The sequence below is a fragment of the Chiloscyllium punctatum genome, chromosome 20 (assembly GCF_047496795.1).
Source record: "Chiloscyllium punctatum isolate Juve2018m chromosome 20, sChiPun1.3, whole genome shotgun sequence".
Lineage (NCBI taxonomy): Eukaryota > Metazoa > Chordata > Chondrichthyes > Orectolobiformes > Hemiscylliidae > Chiloscyllium > Chiloscyllium punctatum.
This window is the reverse complement of record NC_092758.1, coordinates 89661505-89677581: the sequence shown is the minus strand read 5'-3', so window position 1 is coordinate 89677581 and position 16077 is coordinate 89661505. Positions and strand designations below refer to the sequence as shown.

At 41.5% G+C, this 16077-nt stretch overlaps 1 protein-coding gene across 2 annotated transcripts in view; it reads right to left on the bottom strand.

The window, feature by feature from the left end:
- LOC140492260 (lysine-specific demethylase 3B-like) overlaps positions 1-16077 on the bottom strand; it is a 129443-nt gene that overhangs the window by 80234 nt on the left and 33132 nt on the right. For both annotated transcript variants that reach the window (XM_072591195.1, XM_072591196.1), the window contains exons 2-3: positions 6124-6291; positions 1398-1511 (exon numbers count right to left, since the gene is read on the bottom strand). In XM_072591195.1, the coding sequence (XP_072447296.1) occupies positions 1398-1511; positions 6124-6291 (282 nt within the window). The remainder of the gene's footprint in view (positions 1-1397; positions 1512-6123; positions 6292-16077) is intronic.

The following is a 16077-nucleotide window of genomic DNA, read 5'->3' as shown; positions in this document are numbered from 1 at the left end:
AGTTCTGGGTTGCTGCAGTGGGTCGTTGCTCGTTTAAATAGTGTTCTCATGCAGCTTTGTTTATGGGTACTGGGGTGGTTGCTTTTATAGTTCATAATCTGGTGTGCATGAGCATTCTTCCTGCACACACTGGTCTGGAGTTCACTTGTAGGTGTGCATTCCACTAATACGTCTGGAACTATAACCAGCACACACAAACAAAGCTGCATGAGAACACTATTTGAACAAGCAAGGACACACGCAGTAACCCAGAACTCCAGATGGCAGAACAGGAACACCTAATCAAGGGATTCAAACGAGCGTGATCCTCCAATACTTATGCAACCAACCTAAACAAAACACTACACAACCAGACACAATAGTGACCAGACCATACATCAAGGACATACCAGAAATGACTACTTAACTGCTTAGACCCCTAGCAGTCTTAGTGGCCCACAAACCAGTAAATGCCTTTCACCAGCTCCTCACTAAGGTAAATGACTGGACATCCATAGGATGAACTTTATTCACCAGGACTATGAAAAACACTACGTAGGACAATTAGGAAGAAAAATGACCATATCAGTGCACGAACATCAGCTCCCCACTGCCAGACACAACCAGTACCCCCTTATTTCCAACCACATAGACAATGAATGACACAAATTCAACTGGGACAATGGAACCATCTTAGCACAGGCTAAACAGAAACACATGAGAGCATTCCTTGAAGCCTGGTACTCCAGCTGGAACTCAACATATTGAACTAGACCTCATACACAAACCACAAAGATACCAGAACTGGAAGTACAAAAAACAAAGACACATAAATACCAGGTGGGACAGACCACCAATACCGTATTAAAGACAAACTGACGATGTCACCTCATAAGGCGACAAAACATCTGCAGAAAACCACACCAGCTTGACGTACGACTTTACGATCTCATCCACAATCCGAGCTACGCACCTTTTCAAAAATTCTAAACTCTTGTATTTCCCAAGCTGATTACACAAGCAAGCAGAAGATCAAAACTAACACCCACATTTAAATTTGTACACGATTGTCATGAGCGTAGGTAAAAAGGAACCAACAAAACAGATACAGGTTGATAAGCCAATTCCTACTCAATTCATTTTCTGCAAATATATGAAATAAGCTTGGAATTAAACACCACAATCCACCCATTTAAGGCACTGGATAGCTCAGAGTATTAATTTGGCAAGAGCTATGGGAGTTCTTACAAAAATTACTGGAATTTAAATTTTTAAACTTTTGTGAATTAGAGACTAAGCACTAATTTAACATTACAATGACACTACAGTACTGGACTGAATCTAAAATGAACCCAACTACTCCATGCTAAAATTATACACATGCAGTAAAACTACTAAAAGAAATAGAAGAAAATTACTTTAAATAGTCGGAGTGCAGCACCATCAACCGTAAAATTCGTTACCCTGTCACCGAAGAACTCAACTGGAACGATGGAACCCAACCCAATTTTATCTACCAGTGCTTTAAAGGTCTGAAAACAAAATAAAAATCAATTACTATGTCATCATAAATAGGGCACAAAAACACAGTATACAGTGAGCCAACAGATGAAAAGTTATATAATAAGTATGGTCTTCATTTGATGCCAGCAACAGCAGTGTAGAAATAAATATACATATTAGCTGCTCAGGAGAGAACAAACTGACTGGTCGCCCTTTTAAATAGTAATCACGGTAATACCATTGGCTTTTGCAATTAAAATCACGGCAAACTAATGAGAAAATGTATATCCCAGATACAGATGATACTTGTTTATCAAACCTCTTGACTTGTTGGCTACCATCCACATTCATAAAGTTACCATCCACAGTTACTCTCTGTTTCACATCCTTGGAACTAAGGTGGCAATAAAAATCATGCTAAATATACAAATATTCATAAGCTGGGATTCATTCTCAGCAAACAAAAATACTTCAAGCCTTGTGCTTTTTTAAAAATTACCCAGACAGCTCCCCTTATGGCAACATTCTGGGCAAAGTTGGCTTGCCAACCAATCAGCACCCTTTCTCCTGTATCATAAATAGATCCTTTGAAAATTGGCAATCTTGAGCTTGTCCTAATGAATGCAAGATGAAAACCTTAGGCCACATCTCTTTCTTTCCATTAATAAACAGAAATTCTGTTGAACAGAATGATCCAGGTATAAAAGCAAAACTAGTGAAGGTGGTACAACTCACTCAGAGGACCACACTAATGCTATGCTGTCATTCTTCTGAGGTTAGATACATGAGGGCATGTTAGAAAGGGAGTACATGAATCATAGGGGACCTTAAACTTCATATAGATTGAGATGGTCAGATTGGCAGAATTAGCCGTGAGGATAATTCATAGGCTGTACTTGGGACAGTTTCCAAGAACAATATGTTGTAGATCCAAAAAAAACCGAAAGAATTACGGATGCTAGAAATCAGAAACAAAAAGACAAATTGCTGGAACAACTCAGTAGGTCTGGTAGCAGTGAAGAACAGTTCTGAAGGGTCACTGAACATTAACCCTACTGATGCTGCCTGGCCTGCCGAGCTGCTCCAGCAATTTTTGATATTGTGGATCCAACCAGACATCAGGCTATACTGGATTTGGTGACGTGCAATGAGACAAGTTTAATAGACGATTGAGTGTGAAGGCAGCATTTGGTACAGTTTCCTTTATTGGTCGGAGTGCTGAGTATAGGAGATGGAAGGTCATGTTGCAGCTGCACTGGACGTTGATTAAGCCACTTTTAGAGTATTGCGTGCAGTGCTGGTCTCCTTCCTATCAGAAGGATGTTGTGAAACTTGAAAGGGTTCAGAAAAGATTTACAAGTATGTTGCCAGTGTTGGAGGGTTTGAGCTACAGGGAGAGGCTGAAAAGCCTGGGGCTATGTTTCCTGGAGCATCGGAGGTTTATAAAATCTTGAGGGACATGGATACGATAAATAGGCAAAGTCTTTTCCCTGGGGTGGAGGAGTCCAGAACTAGAGGGCATAGGTTTAACGTCAGGGGGGAAAGATAGAAAAAGGACCTAAAGGGCAATTTTTTCCACACAGAGGGTAGTGTGTGTATGGAAAGAGCTGCCAGAGGAAGTGGTGGAGGCTGGTACAATTGCAACATTGAAAATGCATCTGGATGGGTATGTGAATAGGAAGGGATTGGAAGGATATGGGCTGGGTGCTGGCAAATTGGTCAGCATGGATGAGTTGGACCGAAGGCTCTGTTTCCATGCTGTACATCTCTATGACTCTATAACCTGAGGGAACAACAAACATGACGTGGTAAAATTTAGCACTCAGTTTGAGAGGGAGGAACTTGTGTCAGAAACAATGAAATTCAGCTTAAAAAATGGCAATTACAAAGGAGAGAGAGCAGAGCTCGCTGGAATGGACTGGGAAAGGAGTTTAGCAACAAAGACAGTTAAGAACAGTAACAGATGCTTAATAAAGTAGTTCATGGCTCACAACAAAGGTATTCCCAATGATGGGGGAGGACTCTAGGAGGGGGTAATTCAATAATGAATAATCAGGGGAGTTGAGAATACCATAAAACTGAAAGAAAAAACAAACTTACAATTAGGCGAAGATTAGTCATATGCCAGAGGGTTTGGAAAGTGATAAAAACTGAGTGTGGTGCTGGAAAAGCACAGCAGGTCAGGCAGCATCTGAGGAGCAAGAGAATCGACATTTCGGGTATAAGTCTTTCATCAGGTGCTCCTGCTCCTTGGATGTTGCCTGACCTGCTGTGCTTTCCTAGCAAGACACACCCAACTCTGATCGCCAGCATCTGCAGAATTCACTTTCTCAAAGTTATAAAAGCCAAAAGACAACCAAGAAAATGAGTGAGAAGATAAACTTTGAGGTAAACTTGCAATAATATCAAGGCGAACAGCAAGAGCTTCTTTAAATACGCAGAAAAATAAGAGCAAATCCAAAGTGAACATAGGCCCCTTACAGAAGAGGCTGTGGAAATAACCATGGGCAACCAGAAAATGGCAGAGGAGTTGAACAAATACTTTGCACCAGTCTACACATGAAAAGACACTAACAGCATTCTAAAACTATGACATAATCAAGGGGAAAAAGGAGTTTAGATCCAATATAACAAGAGAAAAAGTGCTATAGAAAGCAATGGGGCTAAAGATTGACAAGTTCCCCGGACCTAAGAAGATGCAACTTAGGATATAAAAAGGAAGTAGCGGCGTGACAGTGGATGTATCGATAGTAATCTTCAAACACTTCTTAGATTCTGGAAAAGTTCCAGAGGCTTAGAAAATGGTCAATGTAACACCTTTAGTTAAAAAGGGAAAGAGACAAAAAATAGACAACTATAGGTCAGTTAGCTTAATGCCTTGTTATTGGGAAAATATCAAAGTCATTTATAAGAGATATAACAGAAGAGCGTTTAGAAATGCATAATTAATGTCATCAAGCAAAATCAACATGGCATCATGAAGGGGAAATCATGCTCGACAAACTTACTAGATTTTTTAGTGGTCAACAAGCAAGATAGATAAAGCGGAAGCAGTAGCATGATATATTTGGATATTGAGAAGGCGTTTGATAAGGCCCTTTATGCATTAGGCTACTTAAGATACAAGCACTTGGTTCTAATGTAGAATCATGGATAAAGGACTGACTAATCAAAGACAGAGTTGTGATAAGAGGGCAATTTCAGGCTGACAACGTATAACTAGTGGTGGGCGACAGAGAGGAGTACTGGGACCACAATGATTTACAAAGTATATTAATGACTTGGATGAGGAACAACCAAGATTGCAGGTGACACAAAAATAGGTGGGAAAACAAATGGTTAGGATGACACAAAGGATCTGCAGAAGGATATGGATAAGCGAGTGGGTAAAAACTTGGCAGATGGTATGTAACATGGGGAAATGTGAGGTTGGGCACTTTGGTGAGAATAGAGGAGCTGAATATTATTTGAATGGAGAATGATTCCAGAAAGCTACAGAACAGAGGTATGTTCTGTATGTGCATGAATTACAAAAAGCTAGCATCCATGTTCAGCAGGTAACAAGGAAAACAAATGCATGTTGGCCTATATCTCAAAGGGAATGGGATATAAAAGCTGGGAGGTGTAGCTAAAACTATACAAGGCATTGATCAGATCATAGTTGGAACACTAAATAGTTATTTGAGAAAAGATATACCTACGTTGGACACAGTCCAGACAAGTTTCATTCGGCTAAATGGTTACGGAGGCACTGTCTTATGAGGAGAGGTTGAGTATGTTGGCCCTGTACTCATTAGGATTTAGAAGAATGAGAGGCTACCTATTGAAACATACAGGATTCTAAAGAGGCTTGACAGGTTAGATGCAGAGAGGTTGCTTCTCCTTGTGGGATATTCTGGGAGCAGAGGTCACAATCTCAGAATAAGGAATTGCGTACTTAAAACAAAGATGAGGAGGCATTTCTTGAAAGTAGTGAACCTGTAGAAGGCTTTACTAAAGAGAACTCTCATGGTTGGGTCATTAAGTATATTCAAGGCAGAGTTGGACAGTTTTTCAATCAGGAAGGGAACCAAGGATTAGAAGGAAAAGGTAAGAAAGTGGAATTGAGGGCGATCAGATCAGCCAAAATATAACTGAATGAGAGAGCAGACTTGCAGGTGAATGATCTACTTTTGCTCCTACATCTCGTGATTTTATAGTGTATTATTTATAATCCATGTGAACCACAGCAGGCAATTATCTATTTTTATCCTTTTCATACATGTTAAAACTGCACAACAGACATGCACATTTCCGAAGCCAACTGAAAGAGAATTATAAGTTTAATGCAAAATTTTGCAAATTGCTGACATGAAGTCCCACCTCATGAGACGATGGCCACTGAGGTATATTGTAACACGTACAAACAGGTTGACAAAAAAAGATTTGAAATCTCATTTTATGCAAACAAATCAAGTCTTGCTTTGAGTGAACTAACACAATTCATTCCTGCCCAAGGGACGGCATTATCCCCCTTATGTTTCAGTGATTTGGATAAAGACTGTACACTCATTAGAACAGATCAGACTAGTTAAAAAGTGTAGTGAATACCTAATACAGCCAGTTTTTGCAATCCAGAGTAAGAGACAAGATTTTTCTTACCAATGCAGGCCATTGGCTAGCATTAACCCTTCCTCCCTGTAAGGGTATTGAGTCTTTCCTGGGGCACCACACGAGACTATGTTCCACAAGGAAAACAAGGACATCTTCAGCGTAAACCTTCACCCAAGCTTGCTTTTTCCAACGCGAATCATCAAATTCAATATACACCTGCAGCATAAAGAAATTCAGAAAGATGACACAATTTAAATGTAATTTCAACCAAATTATATCTACATTTGTTACGTGAGAAGCAGCAAGTAAATACTGAATGGAAAAATAAGTTCCCTTTCAAAGGATGCATGCCAAACAGTCAACTACTGTTAAAAAGACAGGGACATGGAGTTAACCAAGTATTTAAAACTGAAGATAGACAAAAATAGCAGAGATAAATATTAGTCAACAAGGACAAATTAACATTTTGGTACAATGCTTTATCAGAATGAACAGAATAAAAGTTATGGTATTAGGTCATGGACCTGAACCATTACATTTTAAGTCTCACAGATGCTGCCTGACCTGAATATCTCATAGCCTTTTATTTCATATATGCATAACTACAGAATTTTTCTTTTGTAAAACATTGATAAGCCCTTTAAGTAAGATTGATAAAAAATGGGAATCTTTCCAATTTCCTCAACTGCAGTTTTCCCAACAAAGGCTTGAAAGATCTGATCTACTAACTTGCTATTCACACTAATATGAATTGAAATTAATTTTCAGCTCTTTTCATTTGAAAAAAATGCCAAGATGCCACACAAAGGTATCAAGACATAATACTCCACATAACTTGCTTCGCTCTTACATCCTAGATGAGTGAATAACTAGAATAACATCGTATTTAGAATGTTAAACAGGGGCTCACAAAGGGAGAATGACAATAAGGTTCCAAACATTCCACCAAAAATAAGATTCTAGTTGCTATGGCCCACCACCTAAAATCACCCAAATGCTGATGAGAAGCAATGTTCTGTGTGTCTTTTCTTTGCAGCAATGAGAGGTAGACCACGAACCATTAAAAATCAACTTAGATGGCAGCTTGCGCTGATCCAAGTCTAGGTTACTTGCAGTCCCAACATGCCGAGAGTCTCAAGAATGGTTGAGGTCTTTCAACCCAACCAAGATGGACCAGAAACATATACTGGCCATCCCAATCCATATGGCAATTCAGACACACATCTGGTGGCAAAGTACTGACCTCAATTCAGAAATTTACTCTAGTTAACAGACTGGCACATAACTGTCAGAGTCTGAAACATGTAACAAGAGGTAACAATGGGTTTGCATTCATTTGTGTGGAAAATGCTCAATGGTATTTATTCAGTTTAATACAGTTCCTGGGAATTAACAGCAATGGAAAGAGATATCACTGTCAGGTTGAAGTCAAGCTTCACAATGCATGCCTTGGCACCACTTGCAGTTTGTGTCATAATTAACATTATATTTCAATTTAGACAATACCAGGAAGCCCATGAGATCAAAAGAAAGAGAAGCAGTTGTCAATAGCACCCACTGAGTCAGCTTTTCAGGATGGCCATGGTTGATCAGACTGTGGCCTTCTGCTTTCTAACTGCCCCCACAACTCCCTTGATCAAAAATCTGTCACTCAGATTTGAATATCTTCAATGACACTGTCTCCAATGTTCTTGGGGAAGAGCAACAAAAACGCTCTCAACCTTCAGAACATTTACTCTCCTCTCCACCTTAAATGGGAATCCTCATTATTCCAACTGTGCATCACCATCCCCCCCCCCCAACAGTCGGAGATTGACACTTCCCCATGAGGTGGAGTTCTGTCAACATCAATCCTGTCAAGCCCCCTCAATCTTCATTTTTTTTATGCTCCTTCTAAACTCCAATGCTTATAAGCCCAAACTTATAATTTACCCATACCTGCTCACACTTTTACAACCCCTTCTGAGATGTGAAAGGGTTAATTTACTCTGTTAATCTGTAAGAAATTGGATGGCCATGAGATTTTAAGGGGATAATCTGTTCTGCTGACCTGCAAGAAATTGGATGTCCTGGGGGTAGAGTGGTATGTTTCTTTATCTTTCAGGTACAATGTAAAAGAAATTACATTGTTATCTCCTACTATTCAAAGTAGATTTACATTATCATCTCCGATTCAGAATCAATAAGAACATTGAAATTAAAATTCTGACTACACCCTACAGTTAAAAAAATGATTTACACCAGATCTTTCTATTAAGAAATGATCTAAATTACCTTGTTTCTCGAAATGGTCAAGTCACTGCATTGTGTCTTGAGTGGCATATGACTATGGGGGAGTGGCTGAGGGTCGTCTTGTGGACATTACTGACTGTGATGTAGAAATTTTGTATGAAGGAAGAACTGTTCCCTTGTTCAGAGAGCTTCACTTGACACACTTCGCAAGCATTGCAAGGAGTGTTAAGTAATCCTCCAAAGTTTGTACTTGGTTCATAAAATTTTGGCTGTTCACAGAAGATGGCATTTTACAGTTGCATCAAGTGTAGAAGAATCTTAAGAAGAAGAACCTAACACTTCATTCCAGCAATGAGTCTGGTAAACCCTCACTGAATTGTCTCCAGTGCAAGTCAGAGAAGGGAGTCCAAAACTAGATGGTATAGGTTTCAGGTGAGAAGAGAAAGATTTAAAAGGGACTCAAGGGGCAATTTTTCTACACAGAGTGGTGCCTGTATGAAATGAACTGCCAGAGGAAATGGTGAAGGCTGGTACAAATATAATATTTAAAAGACATCTGGATGGATATATGAATAGAAAGAGTTTAGCAGGATATGGGCCAAATGCTGGCAAATGGGACTAGATTAATTTGGGCTATCTGGAAGACATAGACAATGGAGACCGAAGGGTCTGTTTCCATGCTGTATATCTCTACAGCTCTATATGTCTGCATTCGTGGGGAGATCAAAACTGAAGATTAACAGTGTATTATCACCAATGATCTGTACAGTTGTAGCAAGATTTCAATAGCCCTTCCCCTTACAATAAAGTACAGCATTATTTATGCACTGTAACATTTGAGATTTGTGCACAAGAAAAACCCAGACATCTGTATAGCAGCATTCTGCAATCTCAATCATGAATAATATTCTGCTTTTCTATTATTTTTGTCGTAGCGGACAACCTCACATTTTTCCCACATAGCTGATATACCTATTCCCACTCGCTAATCCTATTTGTATCTCTATGTATATTCTTTTCCCCCTTGACAACTCAACCTCAGCTCCATCTTGTGGTAGAGGTTCGTCAAAGCTGGAAGTTACTTCACCCGCGAGAACACACAGGGGTGCTGCACATTTATGCCACAGCACTTCAACCTGGAAATTACTTTTTCCCAAGTGAGAAGTGATCCCAAGGAACCTAACTCTGACTTAAACATTGATTCTTAAGGGAATCCATGATTCATTTAAAGTTATTTTACTTGATGTCACAACTTTCACAAACGCAATCATCGTTTTGAGTGAGGACTTATTGTAGTGAAAGCCCTGCAGAGGTCCTGTGGCAATGCAGAAGTCCCTGTGTTAATCAACCTGAAAATGATTCATTGATCCCAGCTGCTTGTTGCTGGTTAGCCAACCCTCTATCCATGTTAATACATCACACCCAACACATTGTTTTGCATAGTAACCTTTTATCACAGAATCCCTACAGCGTGGAAGCAGGTCATTCAGCCCAGCGAGTCCACACCAACCCCCGGAAGAGTATGTTGGGCAGCACGGTGGCACAGTGGTTAGCACTGCTGCCTCACAGCACCAGAGACCCCGGGTTCAATTTCCACCTCAGGCAACTGTGTGTGGAGTTTGCACATTCTCCCAGTGTCTGTATAGGTTCCCTCTAGGTGCTCCAGTTTCCTCAGAGTCCAAAGACGTGCAGGTTAGGTGAATTGGCCATGCTAAATTGACCATAGTGTTAGGTGAAGAGGTAAATGTAGGGGAATGGGTCTGGGTGGGTTGCTCTTCGGAGGGTCGGTGTGGACTTGTTGGACCGAAGGGCCTGTTTCCACACTGTAAGCAATCAAATCAAATCAAGAGCATCTCACCCAGACCCACTCCCCTACCCTACCCAATCCCAATAACTCTACATTTCCCATCACTAATCCACCTCGTCTGCACATCTCTGGACACCATGGACAACTTAGCATGGTAACTCCACCTAGCCTGCACACCTTTGGACTGTGGGAGGAAACTCAATACAGACAAGGGGAAAATATGCAGATTCCACAGAGACAATCACCTGAGTGGAATTGAACCCAGGTCCCTGGCACTGAGAGGGAATAGTCCTAACCACTGAAGCACTTTAGTGAATGAGACTTTTGAAAATTCATATTGTATGGTCTGTATCCATCTTTATTGTTACTTGATAACTCTCTTTTCCAATGTTGATTTGGCCTATTATGGTTTAAATATCCTTCAACTGCTTGTTTCATAATGCTAGACGAATTAACCTATAGCTTTCAGTTTCTTCCCTCCTTCATCGAATAGAGGTGCTATACTTTTAGTTGGGACTTTTCTAGAACCTAGAAATTACATTAACAGAAGTCCATAACCCCAAAAGCAATCACAGCAAGGCAAAGCCAATAAGGACAATCAGTGATTATGACTGGCACCCAGTGCCTATATCAAAAACAAAGGTAATCCAAGATGGAGGACGGAAATGTTCCTGGCTGTAACAGCTGCTCCTTTTTTTTGAGGTATTTTAGACGCTGTAGGTGATTTCCTCTAATTCCAGGAGCAGCAATTACTGTTTCATATGCTGTTGCATTGTTTTGGAACTTTGGGAAAAAAAAAGTCAAAACAGAGAGAGAGGGGGAGGGGGAGGGGGAGGGGGAACCTGCACAGTTACTGACTTTGCTGTTTTGAATTCATGTATCGCTGGACATCGGAGTGTGTCTGGGAAAATTAACAAACAGTGAAATTCACAACTAATCTTGGAGGAACCTGTTTGGGTGAAGTTCACAGCACAGAACCAGATAAGTTAATTGTTATTTTAAGTCTGTCCAAGAGAAATGCTGCTGTAGTGAGTAGAGTGGATTCTTTCTTGATTATATGTTTTTGGAGATAAGTCTCTTGATTAAACTTAAAATATAAGCCATGACTATTAATTTAACCTGGGGCAGTGTTTTGTAGAGGAATAAGACAGTGTGATTTTCTGGGTCTGTAGATTGTGAAGGAGCAAAAATGGCCTTTAGTAATATGTACTTCTTGTCAGATGTGGGAGTTTAAAGGCTACTGTGGATTATATCTGCCATAAATGCTGTTGGATGCAAATCTTATCAGATTGAATGGATTGGTTGGAGAGACAGTTAGAAGCAATGAGGAATTTGCAACAGCAACAGCATGTGATGGATGGCAGTTATAGGAAGGGGGGAAAGTCTCAGATGCAGTCACATTGATGGATTAACTCCAGGAAAGGTAAGAGAGGTATGCACGTAGTGCAGGTGTCTTTTGTGGAGATACCCATTTCAAACAGGTATGCTGTTTTGGAAAATGTAGATGATGGATTCTCAGGGGAACACAGCACGAACAGCCAGGTTTCTGGCTCGAATGCAACGAGGGGTACACCAGCTTCCAAGAGATCAATTGTGTTAGGGGATTCTCTCGTCCAAGGTACAGACAGACGTTTCTGTGGCCAGCAGCAAAAAAGCAGAGTTGTGCGTTACTTCCCTGGTGCTAGGATCAAGGATAGCTCAGAGAGGGTGCAGAATGTTCTCACGGAGGGGGCGGGGGGGAAGTCAGCAAGAGGTCCCTGTCCACATTGGAACCAACGACATAGGAAGGGAAAAGGTTGAGAATCTGAAGGGAGATTACAGAGAGTTAGGCAGAAATTTAAAAAGGAGGTCCTCAAGAGTAGTAATATCTGGATTACTCCCATGCCACGAGCTAGTGAGAACAGGAATAGGAGGATAGAGCAGATGAATGCATGGCTGAGGAGCTGGTGTATGAGAGAAGGATTCACATTTTTGGATCATTGGAATCTCTTTTGGAGGTAGAAGTGACCTGCACGAGGACAGATTGCACCTAAATATACTGGCAGGGAAATTTGCTAGAGCTACTCAGGAGGATTTAAACTAGTAAGGTGGGGGGGTTGGACCCAGGGAGATAGTGAGGAACAACATCAATCTGATACTGATGCAGTTGAGAACAGAAGCGAGTCAAACAGTCAGAGCAGGTAGGACTAATAAATTAAACTGCATTTATTTCAATGCAAGGGGTCTAACAGGGAAGGCAAATGAACTCAGGGCATGGTTAGGAACATGGGACAGGGATATCACAGCAATTACAGAAACATGGCTCAGGGATGGGCAAGACTGGCAGTTTAATGTTCCAGGATACAAATGCTACAGGAAGGATAGAAAGGGAGGCGAGAGGAGGGTGAGTGGCATTTTTGATAAGGGATAGCATTACATCTGTGCTGAGGGAGAATATTCCCGGAAATACATCCAGGGAAGCTATATGAGTAGAACAGAGAAATAAGAATGGAATGATCACCTTATTGGGATTATATTATAGACCCCCCCAATAGTCAGAGGGAAATTGAGAAACAAACTTGTAAGGAGATCGCAGCTATCTTAAGAATAATAAGGTGGTTATGGTAGAGGATTTTAACTTTCCAAACATAAACTGGGGCTGCCATAGTGTAAAAGGTTGAGATGGAGAAGAATTTGTTAAGTGCGTACAAGAAAATTTTCTGATTCAGTATGTGGACATACCTACTAGAGAAGGTGCAAAACTTGACCTACTCTTGGGAAATAAGGCAGGGCAGGGGAGGTGTCAGTGGGGGGGGCACTTTGGGGCCAGTGACCATAATACTATTAAATTAAAAATAGTGATGGAAAAGTATAGACCAGATCTAAAAGTTGAAGTCCTATATTGGAGAAAGGATAAACTGGGGACTGCAGATGCTGGAGATCAGAGGTGAAAATCTTGAAGAAGGGCTCATGCCCGAAACGTCGATTCTCCTGCTCCTTGGATGCTGCCTGATCTGCTGTACTTTTCCAGCAACACATTTTCAGCTAAATTGGAGAAAGGCCAATTTTGACGGTATTAGGCAAGAACTTTCGAAAGCTGATTGGACGCAGATGTTCACAGGTAAAGGGACGGCTGGAAAATGGGAAGCCTTCAGAAAGGAGATAATGAGAATCCAGAAAAAATATATTCCTGTCAGGGTGAAAGGAAACTGAGCTTAAAAATGTGTTGCTGGAAAAGCGCAGCAGGTCAGGCCGCATCAAAGGAGCAGGAGAATCGACGTTTTGGGCATAAACCCTTCTTCAAGGATGAGGAGGGTGTACCAAGCAGGCTCAGATAAAAGGAACGCCCGGAAAGACCACTCCCTCCGCGACTCCCTCGTCAGATCCACACCACCCACCAACCCAATCTCCACTCCTGGCACCTTCACCCGCAACCTCAAGAAATGCAAAACTTGCGCCACACCTCCCCCCTCACTTCCCTCCAAGGCCCCAAGGGATCCTTCCATATCCGTCACAAATTCACCTGCACCTCCACACACATCATTTACTGCATCCACTGCACCCGATGTGGCCTCCTATACATTGGGGAGACAGGCCGCCTCCTTGCGGAACGTTTCAGAGAACACCTCTGGGACACCCGCACCAACCAACCCAACCGCCCCGTGGCTGAACACTTTAACTCCCCCTCCCACTCCTCCATCGCCAGATCATAGCAACATGACGCCTGGAGGAAGAGCGCCTCATCTTCCGCCTAGGAACCCTCCAACCACAAGGGATGAATGCAGATTTCTCCAGCTTTCTCATTTCCCCTCCCCTCACCTTTTCTCAGTTCAAACCTCAGACCCAGCACCGCCTTCTTGACCTGCAATCTTCTTCCCAACCTCTCCTGCCCCACCCCCTCTCCGGCCTATCACCCTCACCTTAACCTCCTTCCACCTATCGTATTCCCAACGCCCTTCCCCCAAGTCCCTCCTCCCTACCTTTTATCTTAGCCTGCTTGGCACACCCTCCTCATTCCTGAAGAAGGGCTTATGCCCGAAACATCAATTCCCCTGCTCCTTTGATGCTGCCTGACTTGCTGCGCTTTTCCAGCAACACATTTTTAAGCTCTGATCTCCAGCATTTGCAGTCCTCACTTTTTCCAGGGTGAAAGGAAAGGCTGGTAGGTATAGGGAATGCTGAATGACTAAAGAAATTGAGGGTTTGGTTAAGACAAAGAAGGAAGCATATGTAAGGTATAGACAGGATAGATAGAGTGAATCCTTAAAAGAGTATAAAGGAAGTAGGAGTATACTTAAGAAGGAACTCAGGAGGGCAAAACAGGGACATGAGATAGCTTTGGCAAATAGAATTAAGGAGAATCCAAAGGGATTTTACAAATACATTAAGGATAAAAGGATAACTAGGGAGAGAATAGGGCCCCTCAAAGATCAGCAAGGCGGCCTTTGTGTGGAGCCTCAGAAAATGGGCGAGACACTAAATGAGTATTTTGCATCAGTATTTACTATGGAAAAGAATATGGAAAATATCCTTTTGCAGATGACACCAAAATTGGAGATGTAGTGGACAGCGAAGAAGGTTACCTCAGATTACAACAGGATCTGAACCAGATGGACCAGATGAGAAGTGGCAGATGGAGTTTAATTCAGATAAACGCAAGGTGCTGCATTTTGAGAAAGCAAATCTTAGCAGGACTTATACACTTAATGGTAAGGTCCGAGCAAGTGTTGCTGAACAAAGAGACCTTGGAGTGCAGGTTCATAGCTCCTTGAAAGTGGAGTTGCAGATAGATAGGATAGTGAAGAAGGCGTTTGGTATGTGTTCTTTCATTGGTCAGAGTATTGAGTACAGGAGTTGGGAGGTCATGCTGCGGTGGTACAGGACATTGGTTAGGCCACTGTTGGAATGCTGCCTGCAATTCTGGTCTTCTTCCTATCGGAAAGATGTTGTGAAACTTGAAAGGGTTCAGAAAAGATTTCCAAGGATGCTGCCAGGGTTGGAGGATTTGAGCTAAAGGGAGAGGCTAAATAGGCTGGGGCTGTTTTCCCTGGAGCGTCAGAGGCTGAGGGGTGACCTTATCGAGGTTTACAAAATTATGAGGGGCATGGATAGGGTAAATAGACAAAGTCTTTTCCCTGGGGTCGGGGAGTCCAGAACTAGAGGACATAGGTTTAGGGTGAGAGGGGAAAGATATAAAGAGACCTACGGGGCAACTTTTTCACACAGAGATATAGGCACTTGGTGCCTATCATAACCAGGTCATGCTCCTGCAGGTGATAGCCCTTCATTGCTCTTGTCAGCTACTGTCCCACCATCTGTTTAGGGATGTAAACAAAATCACAATCCAAAATCTGGGTGCATCTTCAGAAATTTCCTTTTCCTACTTTTAAAAATTTCATTCAAAATTAGGTAAATGTTGGTGTTCGATGTAATATCTCAATTTCAAATCAAAAGTTAATGTAGCCTCAAACCAATATATACAAAAAAGTTAAATGTGCAAGCAGAGAGGGAATATGAGATCTTCATACCCAAAATAATATTATTTCATAGTCTCTCCATAAATTACTGAATTCCCAACACTGAAATCCTCTTCAGTGATTTCCAGTTTTAAAGAAAGCTTTGTATAATTATTCACAAATCTCAAGTCAGCAATTTTGAATTTCACAAGATTTTTAAAGATAAAAAAATCTTGTCATCACAGATTATAACATATGCTGCGAGCAAATTCCTACTGAGATTGAGGAAGTTTTGAGAGTTGTCAACTTTCACCCAAGTCTTGAAGAATCCTGTCCTGCTAATAACATTATAGACAAACAGGAAGCTGGAGGAACAGAGTAAGACAGGCAGCATCAGGAGGTGGAGAAGTCATTGTTTCGGATATAACCTGAAACATCCGCATGGCTGCATCGAAGATTTTCTGTGTGGTGAGGTTTTGGAGCCTGATGGCCAGGAGGACATCTAATGCTCAGCTTCAAGGCTACTTC